We start from the raw sequence: 16,068 nt of genomic DNA, 5'->3' as shown, positions 1-16,068 counted from the left end.
TTGTTTTTAATTTTTCTTTCTATCTTGTAATCTTTATTTTTATTTTTTCATCTTTCCTTTTTATGTATTTTTCTAATTTTTGTATTTTTTTTCCTTATTTTTTCTTTCTTACATGCTTTTCCCCCCCTTCATTCTGTAAACTTTTGTTTTTTGTAAAACCTCAATAAATATTATAAAAAAAGAAAAAGTAAAACAGCACAGCATCCTGATCTCGCAAACCCCAGAGAACCAGCGCCTTGCTCTTGAAACCGGGAATGTCTTAAGAGTTAACAAGAGCAGCGAGCAGAGCGGTTCCTAGAGAGGCAGGAAATGGGGGGGAGGTGCAACGCGGAAGTGGGAGGGGCTTCCTCTCTTTTTTTCCTTGCCTTGCCCCCCCCCCCCGTGGGAAAGTAGGAAGTGGCCTCGGTGAGTCTGGTGGCATCTCTGCCAGGGGAGCTGCTGGGCGCATGGAAGGGGCAGCCTTTGGGGAGGGGGGCAAAAAAAAGAAGGGATCCCCCTCCCTTCTTTATCACCTTCCTCTCCCCCAGGGCTGGAGAGTGCAAGAGACGCTCTGCTGGATCAGGTCCTAGATGCACGCAGCCTTGCAGGGTTGTAGGGAGGAATGAGTAGGGGGTGAGTCTCGTTGGACCCCTTGGGGGTCCCAGGAGGTACATACACTAGTGGCCAAAATTGTGGAAACCTTTTGGGGAAAATGTTATTTCCGAGGTTTGACGGATCATAGCACCACTTTTTTTTTTTTTGGGAGTGATACCATACAATTATACATCAAACTGTTGTTTAATTAATTATTATTGTACTTTTGCAGGGGGAGAGAAACCATAGGGCTTTCTCTCTCAGGTGCCCAAGTAACTTGGCTGGCCATGGGCACTCTAAAACCTTGTTTCATGCTGGTATTATGTTCAGAAAGAGAAACAAACGGAACGAGGTTAGCTTTGCCATGGTTTAATGTATTTTTAATCTCCGTATTAAATGTATTTTAATGTATTTTTAATCTCTGTTGGAAGCCGCCCAGAGTGGCTGGGGAAACCCAGCCAGATGGGCGGGGTACAAATAAATTATTATTATTATTATTATTATTATTATTATTAATTATATAGATGGAAAGATAACTGCAGGTTTCATATCGATTGCTACTGAATTATTCGTCCTGTGCATTTGTGCATATCAGTGTGGATTGTGTTTTTTGTGTCCCCCCCCCCCCCAGTTCAGATAACCAAAAGGAGCATCTTTTCACCATTCCATTCCAAGAAATGCAGACTTGGGAGAAGGACTCTGGCCCAGACCTCTGTGCCCAGGTGGTAGCCCTAGCTGAGGATTTCCTCCTGAGACGGCAAGAGCCTGACGGAGAAGCACAAAACGTAAGGATACTTTGGGCGGTACTGAGAGATGTATTTGTATTCAGCAGAGGTCTCAGAGCAGCTTGCAGCATATTTAAAAGCATGGGCATGTTGAGAATTGTGAGAAATGTTTATGTAAAAAGAAAAGAAAGGTTAAAAATTAATTGAAAATTAAGGGAGAGGATTTGCTGAATTATTAATTAGAAATTGGAATACAGAAAGGGGAGGTATGAGGAGGTCGGGGAAGTAAGTTTAAGAAAATAAGGGATTGAAATTATACTTGTTTTTTTTGTTTGTGTTTTGTTTGTATTATTGTTTTGTTTTTATATAATTTGCAAAACTTTAATAAATATCTTCCAAAAAAAAAAAAAAGAGAATTGTGAGAAAAAGCTGTATTGTAAGCACATGGACTAGTAATGATTTCTGCAGAGAAAGCATTGTTTAAAGTAGCAGCTTAACATTCAGAATAACAGGCCTACTCCTCCTTTCCCCTCCATTCCAGGCGCCTCAGCTCTCAGAGAAGAATCTTTCAGATTCCAAGAAGGCACAGGAAGAAAAGCAGGCAGAGGAGGCGGAAGAATATGATGGGGAGACTGCCTTATTAGGTAAAGACACCCATGTGTGGGGGAAAAATTATAGCAAACGTAAGGAGTATTTTGCAGTATCTGCTTCAAAATGATCATTTTTTTTGTTACTTGCTTATTTTAAAAACGTACCTAAAGGACAAGAAAAATCTGTTATTTAATATGGTACTAGCAGTGACTAGTAAATCAGCCCTGAGTGCTCACTGGAAGGACAGATCGTGAAGCTGAGGCTCCAATACTTTGGCCACCTCATGAGAAGAGAAGACTCCCTGGAAAAGACCCTGATGTTGGGAAAGATGGAGGGCACAAGGAGAAGGGGACGACAGAGGACGAGATGGTTGGACAGTGTTCTCGAAGCCACCAGCATGAGTTTGACCAAACTGCGGGAGGCAGTGGAAGACAGGAGTGCCTGGTGTGCTCTGGTCAATGGGGTCACGAAGAGTCGGACACGACTAAACGACTAAACAACAACTAGCGACAATGCTAAATGCAAAATACTGCCATGGGTGGGGGCGGGCGGGGAATCCTGTGCACCAGAGAATGGCATATTAAGCTGTGGGAAGTGAGCACTTTAAGCAAAATGTGCTGGACTCTATAGGTTAAATATGGAGGAAAGAAGGTGAAACACAATTGGTGAAAGTTGAGAGGACCATGGAATAGCAAACATGGGACAATTAACTAACATGTGTTTACAGTTTTATGAGAAAGTATACTGTTTCACGCAAAACAATCTTTATATTGGTAGTTCTCGGAGGCTCAAATTTTTAATTTTAGGGGTTAATAAATTATTATCATGTATTAATGGGGCTGTTAAACTTATCAAGGATGCAATCTGTTCTTACTGTTGCAAGTTGTACTTGTATCAACAAATGAAAATGGCACGGGAGAAGTTAAAGCAAAAAAGAAGACAGACTTTTAAGGTAGTTGCATGTCAGGAGATGTTTTTTTTAAAAGGCTTTCTTACACACCCACACATACATTGAAAGCCATATAATTCCACTTTAAACAGCCATAGTTTCCCCCAAGGAATCCTGGGAATTGTAGTTTGATAAGGGAGCTGAGGGTTGTTAGGAGATGCCTTTGTTCCTGTTCACAGTTAGCAATGTAATCCCTTGTGCTAGGGAACTGCAGTAATTACAACTCTGTGAGGGGAACAGGAACCTCTCCTGACAACACGCGGCATCCTTAACATACTACAGTTCCCAGGATTCTCTGGGGGAAGCCAAAACAAACAAGATGAATTTTAACAGGGAGAAATGTAAAGTATTGCACTTGGGCAAAAAAAATGAGATGCACAAATACAGTGGTGCCTCGCTAGACGAAAAGAATTCGTTCCGCGATTCTCTTCGTCTAGCGGTTTTTTCGTCTTGCAAAGCAAGCCCATTGACAGCTTAGCGGATTAGCGCTACAGCTGTCAAGCGGCTTCCAACGATCACCTGTTAAGCGGCTTATCAGCGGAACAGCTGATAAGAAAGGGCGAAAAAAGCGGAAAAAAACGCAGGGGGGATGAAGATTTTTTTCGTCTTGCGAAGCAACCCCATAGGGAAATTCGTTTTACGAAGCGCCTCCAAAACGGAAAACCCTTTCGTCTAGCGGGTTTTCCGTCTTGTGAGGCGTTCGTCTTGCGGGGCACCACTGTACAAGATGGGTGACACCTGGCTTGAGAACAGTACATGTGAAAAGGATCTAGGAGTCTTGGTTGACCACAAACTTGACATGAGCCAACAGTGTGACGCGGCAGCTAAAAAAGCCAATGCGATTCTGGGCTGCATCAATAGGAGTATAGCATCTAGATCAAGGGAAGTAATAGTGCCACTGTATTCTGCTCTGGTCAGACCTCACCTGGAGTACTGTGTCCAGTTCTGGGCACCACAGTTCAAGAAGGACACTGACAAACTGGAACGTGTCCAGAGGAGGGCAACCAAAATGGTCAAAGGCCTTGAAATGATGCCTTATGAGGAACGGCTAAGGGAGCTGGGCATGTTTAGCCTGGAGAAGAGGAGGTTAAGGGGTGATATGATAGCCATGTTCAAATATATAAAAGGATGTCACATAGAGGAGGGAGAAAGGTTGTTTTCTGCTGCTCCAGAGAAGCGGACACGGAGCAATGGATCCAAACTACAAGAAAGAAGATTCCACCTAAACATTAGGAAGAACTTCCTGACAGTAAGAGCTGTTCGGCAGTGGAATTTGCTGCCAAGGAGTGTGGTGGAGTCTCCTTCTTTGGAGGTCTTTAAGCAGAGGCTTGACAACCATATGTCAGGAGTGCTCTGATGGTGTTTCCTGCTTGGCAGGGGGTTGGACTCGATGGCCCTTGTGGTCTCTTCCAACTCTATGATTCTATGACTGTTTAAATTGGTATGTTACTGCTGCAAATGTTTAGGGCAGATGGGACCACACGGTTTTCCTTCTTCTCTGCACAGCGCTAGGCAAGCCCCGGCAACCAGCTGTTGTTGTTGCTTGTAAAGCACTTTGTACGGGGTTTTGGTAGGGCCGGTCGCATTCACCTGTTCCCCGCACCAGGTGCAAAGCAGGTGGGTGTGATTTGCCCGAAATGGCCATGCATACCAGATGAGTCTCTACATGGCTGGCTTAACGGCTCATAATAATTAATAATAATAATAATTCTTGGTAGTGGTGCCCGCCCTATGGAACGCCCTCCTGTCAGATGTCAAGGAAATAAACAACTATCTGACTTTTAGAAGACATCTGAAGGCAGCCCTGTTTAGGGAAGTTTTTAATGTTTGATGTTTTATTGTTTTTAATATTTTGTTGGGAGCTGCCCAGGATGGCTGGGGAGGCCCAGCCAGGTGTGCAGGGTATAAGTAATACAGTGGTACCTCGGGTTACAGACGCTTCAGGTTACAGACTCTGCTAACCCAGAAATAGTACCTCAGGTTAAGAACTACAGTGGTGCCTCGCAAGACAAAAAGAATCCGTTCCGCGAGTCTCTTCGTCTTGTGGTTTTTTTGTCTTGCGAAGCAAGCTCATTAGCGGCTTAGCGCTATTAGCGGCTTAGCGGGCTTAGCGGATCAGCTGTTAGCGGATCAGCTGATAAGCGGCTTAGCGGCTCAGCTGTTAAGGCTTAGCGGATCAGCTGATAAGCGGCTTAGCGGATCAGATGTTTAGCGGCTTAGCGGATCAGCTGATAAGCGGCTTAGCGGCTTGGGAAAAGGGGGGGAAAACCCCGCAGGAACTCGCAAGACATTTTCGTCTTGCGAAGCAAGCCCATAGGAAATTTGTTTTGCGAAGCACCTCCAAAACGGAAAACCCTTTCGTCTAGCGGGTTTTCCGTCTTGCGGGGCACCACTGTATCATCTTTTGTTTGGTCTTGGCAGCCCCTCTCTCTCTCTCTGCTTTGAAGTTTGACTCATCCCACGATTCTTTCTTTTCATTCCACAAGTTGATGAGTCCGACGGAGAAAACGAAGAGGGGGTGCTCCCAGCAGAAAGACCCGAGCGCAGAAACCCCACCCGAATATCTTTGGAAGAAGTCATCCTCGGGAAGCTTTTCCCGGTGGAAGAAGGGCCTCCGGGCAACATGCCCGCGACAAACTTTGTCACGGAGAAGCCGTTTGAGTGCTCCGAGTGCGGGAAGCACTTCTCTACCAGCTCCCACCTCATCAACCACAAGCGCGTCCACACAGGGGAGAAGCCCTACAAGTGCTTGAGCTGTGGGAAAAGCTTCACGGAGCGAGGCAACCTCTTGAAGCACCAGAGGACCCACACGGGCGAGAAGCCCTACGGATGTTCTGACTGCGGGAAAGCCTTTGGCATCAGCTCTCAGCTGATCAGCCACAAGCGGGTACACACGGGAGAGAAGCCCTACGAGTGCTTGGACTGCGGGAAGAGCTTCTGCACGAGCTCACAGCTCGTGCGCCACAGCCGGGTCCACACGGGCGAGAAGCCGTACGAGTGCTCCGCCTGCGGGAAAACCTTCAGCCAGAGGTCGTACCTCGTGGGGCACGAGAGGACGCACACGGGCGAGAAGCCCTTCGAGTGCTCCCAGTGCGGGAAGTGGTTCTCGCACCGCTCCGACCGCCTGAGGCACGAGAAGATCCACACGGGCGAGAAGCCCCACAAGTGCGCCGACTGCGGGAAGGGCTTCAACCAGAAGGGCTCCCTCGTCACGCACCAGAGGACCCACACGGGGGAGAAGCCCTTCGAGTGCTCCGAGTGCGGGAAGAGCTTCAACGACCGGGGTTACCTTATCACACACCGGAGAACCCACACGGGGGAGAAGCCCTTCGAGTGCTTGGACTGCGGGAAGAGCTTCAGCCGCACGTCCCACCTGACCGTGCATAAAAAGACACATGGCGGGGAGAGGCCGTAGCCGGATCAGGAGGTGGGGAGGGGAAAGACAAACGAACACACACCCCAACCTTCAAGTCCCTCTGACCTTTGCAAAATATCAGAAAATCTGTGTGAAAATGCCCAGGTGCTCAGAATATTTTTTTAAAGGACTGTGGAGCTATGGCGGTATACAGTCATACCTCGGGTTGAAGTAGCTTCGGGATAAGTATTTTTGGGTTGCGCGCTGCGGCGACCCGGAAGTAACGGAGCGTGTTACGTCTGGGTTTCGCCGCTCGTGCAGACGGTGAAAATGACGCCACGCGCATGCGCGGAAGCAGCAAATTGCGACCCGTGCATGCGGGTTGCGTTCGCTTCTGGATGCGAACGGGGCTCCGGAACGGATCCTGTTCACATTCAGAGGTACCACTGTAAATGTTTAGAGCAGAGGTGGGGAACCATTGGCTAAGTTAGTCATGCCTGTCAGCTTCAATGGGTTTATTCTTGAGTAGGACTAGCACTGAATACCTTGGAAGTCGAACGGAATCGGTTCCAGAAGTCTGTTCAACTTCCAAAATGCTCGGAAACCAAAGTGCGGCTTCTTATTGGCTCCTGCAGTCAGTCAGAAGCCACAGAAGCCCCGTCGGACATTCGGCTTCCAAAAATAGTTTGCAAACCGGAGCAATCACTTCTGGGTTTGCGGCACTTGGGAGCCAAAACATCTACATTCTAGGGCTTTCAGGATCCAAGGTGCAACTGTATTGGTTTAGGATTCAGCTGCCCCTCTTATCAGCTCCTATGGACATCAGCGGTGCAGAATCTTTGGCCCACCAGGTGCTGCCAAACTACAACTCCCATCAGGCCCAGCAGTCATGCTCAGTGGTCAGGGGATGATGGGAGTTGCAGTCCAGCAACAGCGGGACGGTCAAAGGGAGGAACCTTTTGTTGAGGCTGCCTAGAAAGTTTTGTGAGGAGCTGAAAAGGAAGTTGATTTCTGAACCACCTGAAACAGAGCTGACCTTTCTGATATTTTCTCTTGAATGAGCACTTGGGGTTGGTTGATCATATTGCCTGGAAGACAAACTCCACAGGGACAGCTGGACAGAATGGGACCATTTGTGGTTCCTTATGTGGGCTGAAAATGAAGATCCTGACTAGAGCAGATGGAAGGTCCATCCATCTAAATCTGTTTTCTGATAGCAGCTTCTCTATGTCTTCAAGAAGCAGGCCACAGTCCCTCTTCCCGCTGGTCGTATTTCTTGGCATCTGGAAGCCTAAGGTATACTGCCTCTGTCTAAGGGAGTTTTGTTCTGCTGTCATACTGAACAGCGGTTGATAGGCCTGTCCTACCTGGGGTTTGGATCTAACCCACTTTTCCAAAACCACCTTCAGCCTGTGGCCACCGCCGCATCCCTTGCCCACAAGTTAACTATGCACCGAGAGCAAAGAATTCCCCCTTCTCCATTGCCAATCTGCCACCCCCAGATTTCCGTGGCGACCCCAAATTCGTGTCTCCTTTGGGAAGGGGGCAAAAATCTGCTACTCTCACAACAGCCTTTCCCATCTTGGTATCCACAAGATGTTGCTATTTATTTGACTCCGTATCTACCATTTACCATAAGGTCCAAGGGCAGATTATAGCAACTAAAAAATAAAACTCCAAATTCCTATTAGCCACAGCAAGTACGGACAATGGGCAGGAATGATGGGAGCCGGAGTTCAGCATCTTGGGAGCATCCAGTTGAGACACTATGCATATTTTTATAAACCTCAGTATTCATGCCCCTTCTTGGACTTATTTCTTCCCCTTTACACACATACACAAAGACTGGAATTATCAGGTTCCTCCCCCTGCTCTAAAACATCTTTTGTCACCTAGTGTTTCTCAAACTTGGGTCTCCAGCTGTTTGGGGACTACAACTCCCAGAATCCCTAGCTAGCAAGACCCGTGGTTGGGGATGATGGGAGTTGTAGTCCAACAACAGCTGGGGACCCAAGTTTGAGAAACAATGGAGCCCCTAAAAATGGTGGAATTTCTCCCTATTTTGTCTGCTGCCATGAAAACAACTGCCGTCTTTCTTTCGTGAACTTGAAACGGAACTTGAAAGATCCACAGCTCTTCATCTGAGCTCTTGGAACTCTGCAATAATAATTCCTCCGTAATGTGGCCGGTTTCACTTCTGCACATTTTGTTTCTGGATCTCGACTAATATTACCAGCCCCACGCAAGAGGACATGGGCCGTTCTAGAAACAAGGATGTATAATAAAAGTTAGTTGTGATGCATGCATGCTTATTGACTGAAGGGTTTGTGTTAAAGGCGGGGTGTGTGTGTGTCCAATTAAGGCCCCAATCTGCCCTATACATTTAAAGATGCATCTTACTACTTGAAACAGCCATGGCTTTCCTCAAAGGATCCTAAGGACTGCCGTTTTGTTAACAGTGCTGAACTTGTTGGAAAGCAGGTGGGGAAATCCACATTAAAAGGAGATTCGGTGAGAGTTGGTAGCAATACATTTCTCCCGACTATCTCCAGCCCCTTGGAAAATCCTAAACTACAAATATTAAAATATGTGCATATATACACCTGAAAACCAGAAAACAAATACTTGTGACACAGAGGGAGAGAGCTGCTTGAGGTAAGGTGGGAAAATACCCTGCAGTTAATACTGTGGGAAATCTGACAGGGCTGATTGCTATTTTTCCACTCTTTTCTTCTATCACATTGGCTAAGGTGGGGCTGGTAGAGTTGGACTGTTTTCATTCCCAGAGGGAAATTTTACAGGGCTCATATGGCACCAGAGGCAAAAATACAAATTTGTATGCACAGCAACATACAGATTTAGTTTCTACACAGCTCTGTGCTCCATCTCAACAAGAGAGACGCATTAATCATAGAGTTTAAGGCCATATTAAAAGGTAAAGGGATCCCTGACCATTAGGTCCAGTCGTAGCCGACTCTGGGGTTGCGGCGTTCATCTCACTTTATTGGCTGAGGGAGCTGGCGTACAGCTTCCAGGTCATGTGGCCAGCATGACTAAGCCGCTTCTGGAGAACCAGAGTAGCGCATGGAAATGCCATTTACCTTCCCACTGGAGTGGTAGCTATTTATCTACTTACACTTTGACGTGCTTTCGAATTGCTAGGTTGGCAGGAGCTGGGACCAGGCAATGGGAGCTCACCCCGACCTTCTGATCAGCAAGTCCTAGGCTTTGTGGTTTAACCCACAGTGCCACCCGCGTCCCTTAAGGCCATATTACATTCAGGCAAAGAAACAAAACACCATTGAAGGTCACAGAGCCTGGGGACACGGTGTGGGTGGTCGGGGAAAGTTCAAAGGGCCAAAGAGAAGGGTCTGGAGGGCCGCTTTTTACTGCCAGGGCCTGAGGTTTAAAAGGCAGGTGGCATGTATAAACTCGTAGAAATCTGTGGCTCAAGCTGGGCAGAACCAAACACGGAAGCCAGAAGATGCAATGCACCCATTTGATTCTAAAGAGTTTTATTCAGAGCTATATCCTTTGGAAAATGCAAGCGAAGACAAGGGTTTTTATATATGGACTAAAAGCCAGATGGGGGCTTCAAAGACCAGAAGGACTGAGAGGGAGGGAGGAGATGATCTTGGGAGATATTTCAATAATTCTGAAGCAGTTGCAAGATAACCAAGCCCTGAAAAGGGATTGAGTTTCTGCACAGAACTCATGAGAAGGTTAAAGATACTCTGCTGCAGCAGCATATGTAAAAAGCTTTTTCTTTTCTTTTCTTTTTTTTTTAAAAATCAGGTTCAGCAAACTGGCAAGCTTCCAGAATCCTGCATGGGAAAGAAAACAAAAGAGCATCACAACGATTTGCTAAAAGAGAGAGAGAGAGAGAATACAGTGGTGCCTCGCAAGACGAAATTAATCCGTTCCGTGAGGCTCTTCGTATAGCGGTTTTTTCGTCTTGCGAAGCAAGCCCATTGACAGCTTAGCGGATTAGCGGTTTAGCGGCTTTTAGCGATCAGCTGATAAGCGGCTTAGCGGCTTAGGAAAAGGGGGGAAAAGGGAAAAAAACCCCACAGGAACTCGCAAGACATTTTCGTCTTGCAAAGCAAGCCCATAGGGAAATTCGTTTTGCGAAGCGCCTCCAAAATGGAAAACCCTTTCGTCTAGCGGGTTTTCCGTCTTGCGAGGCATTCGTCTTGCGGGGCACCACTATATATACAAATACATCTTTCTAATATCAGGGCATGAAAATATTTGCAAGGATCCTTTGCACAAGTAATAAAATGCCTGTTCCTAAAACAGTTGTAGATTAATGTCCACAGCTATGTGAATGCCATGTTTATTTAAAAAGCAAAATGAAACACAGATTTATGCATTTAGGAAATCTAATTTCTGCCCCAGTCAAAGCTTTTGAGCCTTGTGTAAATTATCATGTAACGTGGTCTTAACTTGCATAACTTATTCAGTATTTTATATACGGTATATATCTTTGCTTTGGCCACCTCCATACCATGCATATAAAGCACCATGGTATTATTTTAAATAGCCATGGCTTCCCCCAAAGTATTCTGGGAATTGTAGTTTGTTAAGGGTGCAGAAGTTTGTTAGGAGACTCCTATTCCCCTCAGAGGACTATTATTTGACAATCCCTATTCACAGGGAAATCTGGGAACTGTAGCTCTGTAAGGGGAATAGGGATCTAACAACCCTTAGCCAACCATAACTCCCAAAATCATTTGTGCCATTGGAGACACAAGTCAGGGACTGCATTGTTGACCTGAGTGCACTATCTATATACCTGCAGGTCCCACTTACTGAACACACTGCATTCCCTGGAAATCATTCGTTAAGCGAGTGTTCGCATAACAAATCCATGTTTTCCATTGATTCCTATGGGAATATTTCTAACTGGGGATTTCTACAATCTCTGTGGTTCCTTCCCGATAATGACTGCAGCCAACCAGCAAAAAAGGGACAATAGGAAAAACAAATTTCTCCGATCTCCCCTGCTCCCTGATTTTTCTAATCTCCCTCCCTCTCTGCATGCTTTCTGCCCCAAAATGGCTGCCTTTGACCAGCAAAGAACAAGGAAGAAAGGAAGTGGGCAAAACCTGGATATTCAGATATCTGAATCTGCTGGTTTGGGCATAATATTTATGCTTGGATAAGTGAATTTTCCAAGAGTGAGTGGGTGGATAGTGGGACCTACCTGTACCTATACTTCTTTAACAAAATTTCACAGTACTGTCTGATTGCGTTGATTATAAATACAAAGGGAAAAGTGTAATATATGAACATATAATTACTATACGAAAGGGAATACCGTATTTTTCACTCTATAGGATGCACCACCGGACCATAGGACGCACCAGACCATAGGAGGGGGAGAACAGGAAGAAAAAAATCTCCCCCTCTCTGCTCAGCGCCCCTTCAGCAAAGCGGCAGGAGAAATGGAGCCCCTTCCATTTCTCCTCCCGCTTCGCTGAAGGGGCGCTGCGCAGCTCTCTCTCTCTCTCTCTGCTGAAGCCAGGAGAGTCTTGCTCTCCCAGCTTCAGCAAAAGGAACCCGAAGCCTTTGGAGCGCAGCGCGAGTTCCCGCTGCGCTCCTTAGCTTCAGGCGGCTATCCCTGAAGCCTGGAGAGCAAGAGGGGTCGGTGCGCACCAACCCCTCTCGCTCTCCAGGCTTCAGCGAAAGCAATGCGAAGCCAAGGAGCGCGGAGGGAGCTCTCCCTCTGCGCTTCGGAGGCTTCACGTTGCTATCGCTGAAGCCAAGGAGCCTGCATTCACTCCATAGGACGCACACACATTTCCCCTTAATTTTTGGAGGGGAAAAAGTGTGTCCTATAGAGCAAAAAATACAGCAAGTTGTTTATTATGCTATCAATTCTATGAAGTTGCATTCAGAGCAGACCCATGGAAATGAATGGAGTTACGTTAGTCATGTCCATTGTTTTCAATCAGTCTACTCTGAGTAAGCAGGAGACAACCCTCTGGTGTTCAATGAAGCTATTTGTTTTTACAGCTTTGTCGTTCTTTCCATCTCATTCCTATCATTTCTAACAGCATATTCTTTCTGAATACAGTGGTACCTCAGTTTTTGAACATAATCCGTTCCGGAAGACTGTTCGGCTGCCGAAACGTTTGACAACTGAGGAGGCGCAAAGGGTGGTCTGCAGTTTCAATGGAGAAAATTGGAAAAAATGCAGTGGAAGCCGTTCGACTTCTGAGGCGGGTTTGAAAACTGAAGCATTTACTTCCGGGTTTTCGGCATTCAAAAACCGAAACGTTTGGTTTCTGAGACACTTGAAAACTGAAGTACCACTGTATGTCGAAACAAATCAGAATGTTTGGGAGGCAAAGGTGCATTAGAAAAGGAGACCCTACTTCTATACATTTATTCTGCTTAAACAGTATGCTAATAAACATCTCTCCAGAGATTATTAATAAAATCAGTTGGACAAGGCTGACCAGCAGGTTCTTAAGGGAGAAGGTGGTTTTTAAGATATCTGAGGGATTTCAAGGTAATAAAAGCAGCATTTTTTAATGGGGTCTGGGAATTGTTACTATTTACTGTGCTTATATCCCATTCTCCTGGTGGGATATAGCAGCTTCTCCACTCTTCCTCACCCTTGTTTTATCCTTGCAACATGGAGGATAAACTGAGGAGGAACTGGCCTATCGTCATACAGGAAACTCCGTGGATGGACCAGGGATTTGATCCTTTGTCTCCCTGGTCCTCACACAAAACTCCAGGCTCCTCAACACGCTGGCTGTTGCTTGTCTTACCCAAGTGCAGCTTCCCGACATTTCCTGCTCTATACAGCGGTGGTCAAAATAATGGCATTGCAATCCAAGCTCATCTGGAACAATCAAAGAGTGTTATGAATAAGACAGACATCATATACACAGGATCTCATCTGCATTACCACTTTAAAAAGTAGTAGAAGAAGAAGAGTTTGGATTTGATATCCCGCCTTTCACTCCCCTTCAGGAGTCTCAAAGCGGCTAACATTCTCCTTTCCCTTCCTCCCCCACAACAAACACTCTGAGAGGTGAGTGGGGCTGAGAGACTTCAGAGAAGTGTGACTGGCCCAAGGTCACCCAGCAGCTGCATGTGGAGGAGCGGAGACATGAACCCAGTTCACCAGATTACGAGACTACCGCTCTTAACCACTACACCACACTGGCTCTCAAGTAAAGGACACCTGGATGGTTAAGTCCAGTCAAAGGCAACTATGGGGTTGTGGCGCTCATCTCACTTTCAGGCCGAGGGAGCCGGCGTTTGTCCACAGTCAGCTTTCTGGGTCATGTGGCCAGCATGACTAAACTGCTTCTGGTGCAACAGTAAACTATGAGTTAAGCCAGAAATGCTGTTTACCTATTTATCTACTTGTGCTGGCTTGCTTTCGAACTGCTAGGTTGGCAAGAGCTGGGACAGAGAAATGTGAGCTCACCCTGTCATGGGGATTCGAACCGCCAACCTTCCGATTGGCAAGCCCAAGAGGCTCAGTGGTTTAGACCACAGCGCCACCCGCATCCCCCACTTTAAGCAGTCATAAAGGGTAAAGGTAACGGGACCCCTGACCATTAGGTCCAGTTGCGGACGACTCTGGGGTTGCGGCGCTCATCTCGCTTTATTGGCCGAGGGAACCAGCGTACAGCTTCCGGGTCATGTGGCCAGAATGACTAAGCCGCTTCTTGCGAACCAGCGCAGTGCACGGAAACACCGTTTACCTTCCTGCCAGACCGGTACCTATTTATCTACTTGCACTTTGACGTGCTTTCGAACTGTTAGGTGGGCAGGAGCTGGGACCGAGCAATGGGAGCTCACCCCGTCGCGGGGATTTGAACCACCGACCTTCTGATCAGCAAACCCTAGGCTCTGTGGTTTAACACACAGCACCATCCGCGTCCCTTTTAAGCAGTCATGGCTTCCCCCAAAGGATCCTGGGAACTGTAGTCTGTTATGGGTGCTGAGGAGACTCTCTGTTCCTCTCCCAGAACTCCATTTCCCAGGGTGGCTAAACAATCAGTCCTTCTTCCTAGTGAATTCTGGGAATTGTCACTCCATATTAGAATTTTCCCCAAGCCCCCTTCTTGCTGATCCAGCTTTGTGCCCCTCCAAGCGTCTCCTTGAACTCTGTTAACAGCTCCAGGGAGGTGAGGGAGCGAGCATAAAACTTGCTGGCTGAGCAAAGGTAACATTTAATTGGCTGCCCCCCTCTGGACCCACCCACCACTGTCATGTGACCCCAGGGGATTCCCCAGATAGGAATGAAAAAGGTCATCCCCGATTCCTGTCATAGAGGAAATAATGATGCGTCGTCATTAAAAGCTTCTCTCGGCAAAGCAAAACGAGAGCTCTCCCTTACCACAGCGGTGCTGATTTCCTCCACGGTGAGCTCCGTAGATTCGGCAATGAAGCCTGAAATGTACAAAAAATAAACTGCTACAGCGTTTTTATTCACGGGGAGTGGGGAAACCACGAAAGGGGCAGGTGGGGGAACAAGGAGGAGGATGTAGACATGTCACGTTCTGAGATTATGATGATTATTTATTGAATTTATATACCGCCCTATACCCAGAGGTCTCAGGGCGGTTTGCAGAGATCAACATAAAAACCACAATATCCTGTATAATCAAAATAAAAACAACTCAATAACACCCCCCCCAAGAGCCACATTTTAAAAGGGCATATAGGATGGTTAAAAAGGAGGCTGAGCTATGGGCTGTTCCTTGGCATGCTGCCAGAGATCCTGAAAAGACAGAAGTACTGTTTTGGGGAGAAAGGGGGCAGGCAGGTGGGGGGCACTCCCTGGTCCTGAATGGGGTAACTGTGCCCCTGAAGAACCAGGTGCGCAGCCTAGGAGTCATTTTGGACTCACAGCCGTCCATGGAGGCGCAGGTCAATTCTGTGTCCAGGGCAGCTGTCTACCAGCTCCACCTGGTACGCAGGCTGAGACCCTACCTGCCCGCGGACTGTCTCGCCAGAGTGGTGCATGCTCTACTTATTTCCCACTTGGACTACTGCAATGCACTCTATGTGGGGCTACCTTTGAAGGTCACCCAGAAACTGCAACTAATCCAGAATGCGGCAGCATTCAGTAGGTCCTGAAAGACCTACATTGACTCCCAGTATGTTTCCGAGCACAATTCAAAGTGTTGGTGCTGACCTTTAAAGCCCTAAACCATGGGTAGGCAAACTAAGGCCTGGGGGCCGGATCCAGCCCAATCGCTTTCTAAATCCGGCCCGTGGACGTTCTGGGAATCAGCATGTTTTTACAAGAGTAGAATGTGTGCTTTTATTTAAAATGCATCTCTGGGTTATTTGTGGGGCATAGGAATTTGTTCATTTCCCCCCCAAAAATATAGTCTGGCCCCCCACAAGGTCTGAGGGACAGTGGACTGGCCTCTTGCTGAAAAAATTTGCTGACCCCTCCCCTAAATGGCCTCGGCCCAGTATACCTGAAGGAGCATCTCCACCCCCATTGTTCAGCCCGAGGGTCTAACTCTGAGGTCCAGTTCCAAGGGCCTTCTGGCGGTTCCCTCACTGCGAGAAGTGAGGTTAGAGGGAGCCAGGCAGAGGGCCTTCTTGGTGGTGGCGCCTGCCCTGTGGAACGCCCTCCAAGCAGATGTCAAGGAAATGAACAGTATCTGACTTTGAGAAGACATCTGAAGGCAGCCCTGTCTAGGGAAGTTTTTAATGTGTGATGGTGTTTTTAATATTCTGTTGGGAGCCGCCCAGAGTGGCTGGGGAAACCCAGCCAGACGGGCGAGGTATAAATAATAAATTTATTATTATTATGACTACTACTTTTAATCCAGGGATTCCTGGGTTCGAACCTGGAAAGGAGGTGCTCCCCCCAGGGCAATGACCTG

At 47.1% G+C, this 16,068-nt stretch overlaps 2 protein-coding genes across 3 annotated transcripts in view; one reads left to right on the top strand and one right to left on the bottom strand.

Annotated features, from left to right (window-relative positions):
• Positions 1 to 384: 384 nt before the first annotated feature.
• On the top strand, positions 385 to 6,374 carry LOC309364981 (uncharacterized protein). The gene is made up of 4 exons (XM_081903048.1): positions 385 to 405; positions 1,205 to 1,358; positions 1,840 to 1,942; positions 5,325 to 6,374. The coding sequence occupies exons 2-4, from the start codon at positions 1,251 to 1,253 to the stop codon at positions 6,251 to 6,253; spliced, it is 1,140 nt and encodes a 379-aa protein (XP_081759174.1). The 5' UTR covers positions 385 to 405; positions 1,205 to 1,250; the 3' UTR covers positions 6,254 to 6,374.
• Positions 6,375 to 9,691: 3,317 nt separating this feature from the next.
• The window catches only part of LOC309364349 (uncharacterized protein), a 29,740-nt gene continuing 23,363 nt past the window's right edge, over positions 9,692 to 16,068 (bottom strand). For both annotated transcript variants that reach the window (XM_081901403.1, XM_081901404.1), the window contains exons 10-12: positions 14,562 to 14,614; positions 12,976 to 13,049; positions 9,692 to 10,017 (exon numbers count right to left, since the gene is read on the bottom strand). In XM_081901403.1, coding sequence (XP_081757529.1) covers positions 13,005 to 13,049; positions 14,562 to 14,614 — 98 coding nt within the window. In that variant the 3' untranslated portion in view covers positions 9,692 to 10,017; positions 12,976 to 13,004. The remainder of the gene's footprint in view (positions 10,018 to 12,975; positions 13,050 to 14,561; positions 14,615 to 16,068) is intronic.

This window comes from Podarcis melisellensis, assembly GCF_964234715.1.
Source record: "Podarcis melisellensis genome assembly, chromosome: 2".
NCBI lineage: Eukaryota > Metazoa > Chordata > Lepidosauria > Squamata > Lacertidae > Podarcis > Podarcis melisellensis.
The sequence above is the reverse complement of the archived record's forward strand: the minus strand, read 5'-3'. Positions and strand labels throughout refer to the sequence as shown.

Coding starts and splice junctions, on each gene's coding strand:
- LOC309364981 (XM_081903048.1), top strand. CDS start 1,251: ATGCAGACTTGGGAGAAGGACTCTGGCCCAGACCTCTGTGCCCAGGTG. Junction 1,359..1,839: donor CTGACGGAGAAGCACAAAAC/GTAAGGATACTT, acceptor CCTCCATTCCAG/GCGCCTCAGCTCTCAGAGAA. Junction 1,943..5,324: donor TGGGGAGACTGCCTTATTAG/GTAAAGACACCC, acceptor TCATTCCACAAG/TTGATGAGTCCGACGGAGAA.